The 2,679-nt window shown below is 46.2% G+C and overlaps 1 protein-coding gene across 1 annotated transcript; it reads left to right on the forward strand.

Moving 5' to 3' along the window:
- Positions 1 to 272: 272 nt before the first annotated feature.
- LOC149063388 (uncharacterized) lies at positions 273 to 998 on the forward strand. Its single transcript, XM_089255694.1, has one exon. It carries the CDS (start codon positions 273 to 275, stop codon positions 996 to 998), a length of 726 nt encoding a protein of 241 aa, XP_089111820.1.
- Positions 999 to 2,679: the final 1,681 nt, after the last annotated feature.

A 2,679-nucleotide genomic window follows, 5' to 3' on the forward strand; every position in this document is an offset into this window, starting at 1 on the left:
CATTGGTTAGACCAACACGGACTCAGCATCGCAATGGATAAAATCAACTTTTTGTGGCTCTCTTCCAAAAGACCACCATCGGTAAAAATTGGCGACAATTTCATTAAGAAACGATCTAATATCAAGATTCTCGGGGTGACATTTGATGACCAACTGAATTGGTATAGCCATATCGCTACAATTTCGACCAAAATTAATGCCCTCATGCCAAGGTTATGGTGCTCTACCGGAAAGGATGGGGCATCACCACGTCAATGCGAAGAATCCTATATATGACAGTGGCTGAGAGGATCATCGCATATGGTGCCCCAGCCTGGGGTATCACATTAACGGAGGAACAGGGTAGACGTCTTGATTCTATCCAACGTGATTGCTTATTGTACATCCTCAAAGCTCACTCGACGTCACCAACAAACGCCCTGCAAATCTTGCCTGGTCTGCCTCCACTAAGATATATCGTGGAGTACGAAGCTAAAATAGGGGCACTTCGGAACAAACGCAATATCCAACTACAAGATGCAACTCACATCAGTCACACTCAACTCAAAAGGAAAATCACCGGATGGACGAGACACCCGGCAGAATATCCTGATGATAGACAAATATCTACAGATCCGACTGACACGGAACTGTTTAAAAAATCCTATTTCGACATCTATACCGATGGTTCAAAGACGGAAAATGGAGTTGCAGCAGCTTTTACTATCCTTCAGAAAGATGACATCTTCTACAGATGGTCTTGTAAATTGAATACCAATAACACAGTATTCCAAGCCGAACTTTTTGCTTTACTTATGGCTATTAAGAAAGCGGAAGAACTCCAGAAGAGAACATCTATCTTCACAGATTCACTTTCATCACTCCATTCAATCAAGGATCCCCTGTCTCAATACCTCATCGCTAGGCAAATCAGAAAGGTTCTGTGTGTCAATCCTCAAATCAGTCTCAATTGGGTGAAAGCTCATGCAGGAACATATGGGAATGAACAGGCAGACTAACTTGCAAAAGCTGCGACTGCAAGAGTGACGTCTGACTTTTCGCTGCTCTTCCCTAAGTCATGGGCAAAGAACATCTTATCTGAGGAAATGATGCAGAAGTGGCAAAATCGATGGCAGACAGAACGCAAAGTTGGCAGGAAAATATATGCTCTCCTCCCCACAGCAAGATACAAATATAGGAAATGGTTATATTCTTTTCCGAACATGGTCCTTTCCCAGCATATCTGGCGAGATTTCATCGACAGACTGAGAAATGCAAATGTGGCGGGGAGGGCACGGTCATCCACTACGCTACAGCTTGCTCGTTGACCGAAGACTTCCACTTACGAATCCCTGTTGCTGATACACAGTCTTGGAAGTTGAAGGTCTTCCAAAATCCTGGCAGTTATAATAAGATTAAAAATCTTATCAACTTTATAGAAAATAATCAAGAGTTATACATCTTCCCGAGACCTATAGCATATCAAGACAGAGAAGATCCCTTGGGCTCTGATTCGGACTCAGACTATGTACCATAATTGCGACGTCCTTCCTAACCCCATGTGCTATAAAATATACACTGCTGGCCACCCAAATTGCAACACCAAGAAAGACAAGAGATATCGCAACAATATTTATTTTGTAGATAACATGTTGACCAAGCATCAAATGATTAAATTTATAGACTTCTGTGAAGTGTGGTTCCTGTCAAAATCAGTAGCCAGAGTAGCCGCCATTGTTGGAGATCACCGCTGCCACACGCCTCGGCATTGATTCAAAGAGACTTTGGATGTGTTCTTGGGGTACAGCAGACCAAGCAGCTTCCACGCGTTGCCAAAGTTGATCTGGTGTGGCAGCTGGGGATGTAATCTGGGTCAATCGTTGAGCAACCATGGACCACATGTTTTCTATCGGCGAAAGATCCGGAGAGCGAGCTGGCCAGGGAAGCAATTCAATCTGGCGATTGACGAAGAACCTTTGGACAATGCGTGCCACGTGTGGTCGCGCATTATCCTGTTGAAATATGGCTGTGGGCAAGCCCTGAAGGTAAGGAAGGACAACTGGCTCCAACACCTCGGAGATGTAGCGCTGGCTTTTTAAAGTACCAGTAAGGCAATGCGTACTAGAGGAGTGCGAGAGTGATATCCAATACCGCCCCATACCATAATACCCGGTGCAGGACCAGTGTGGCGGTGCATAACGCAGCTGTTCAGCATCCTCTCTCCACGGTGTCTCCAGACTCGAATCCGACCATCGTGGTGTTGCAGACAGAAGCGTGACTCGTCAGTAAAGACAATTTCATTCCATTGTGCCGTCCACATCCTTCTTTCATCGCACCATTGGCGGCGGAGACGTCTGTGGTTCTGCGTCAAGGGTAGACGAAGCAATGGACGTCTTGCGGACAGACCACTCTGCTGTAAACGGCGTCGAATGGTACGCGCAGACACTGGATGATGCGGTACAGACTGAATGTGCTGCGCTATGGTTCGTGATGTGGCTGAGCGATCCGTCACTGCCATACGCACAATACGCCTGTCATCACGTGAAGTGGTGCACTGAGGTGTATGCGATCGAACACGTCGGTCCGTCGTACCCTCCTGCATCCAACGATCACATATCCGCATTACAGTTGTTTGGTTTCGTCCAACACGACTACCGATTTCCCTGAAAGATAATCCACAATCTCGGTAGGCCACTATCC

The sequence above is a fragment of the Pholcus phalangioides genome, unplaced genomic scaffold (assembly GCF_987345545.1).
Source record: "Pholcus phalangioides strain wild (caught in Gottingen) unplaced genomic scaffold, Ppha-v1.0 ptg000172l_1, whole genome shotgun sequence".
Taxonomy (NCBI): Eukaryota; Metazoa; Arthropoda; class Arachnida; order Araneae; family Pholcidae; genus Pholcus; species Pholcus phalangioides.

Excerpts from the sequence above, each read along its gene's own strand:
- LOC149063388 (XM_089255694.1), top strand. The coding sequence starts at position 273 with ATGACAGTGGCTGAGAGGATCATCGCATATGGTGCCCCAGCCTGGGGT.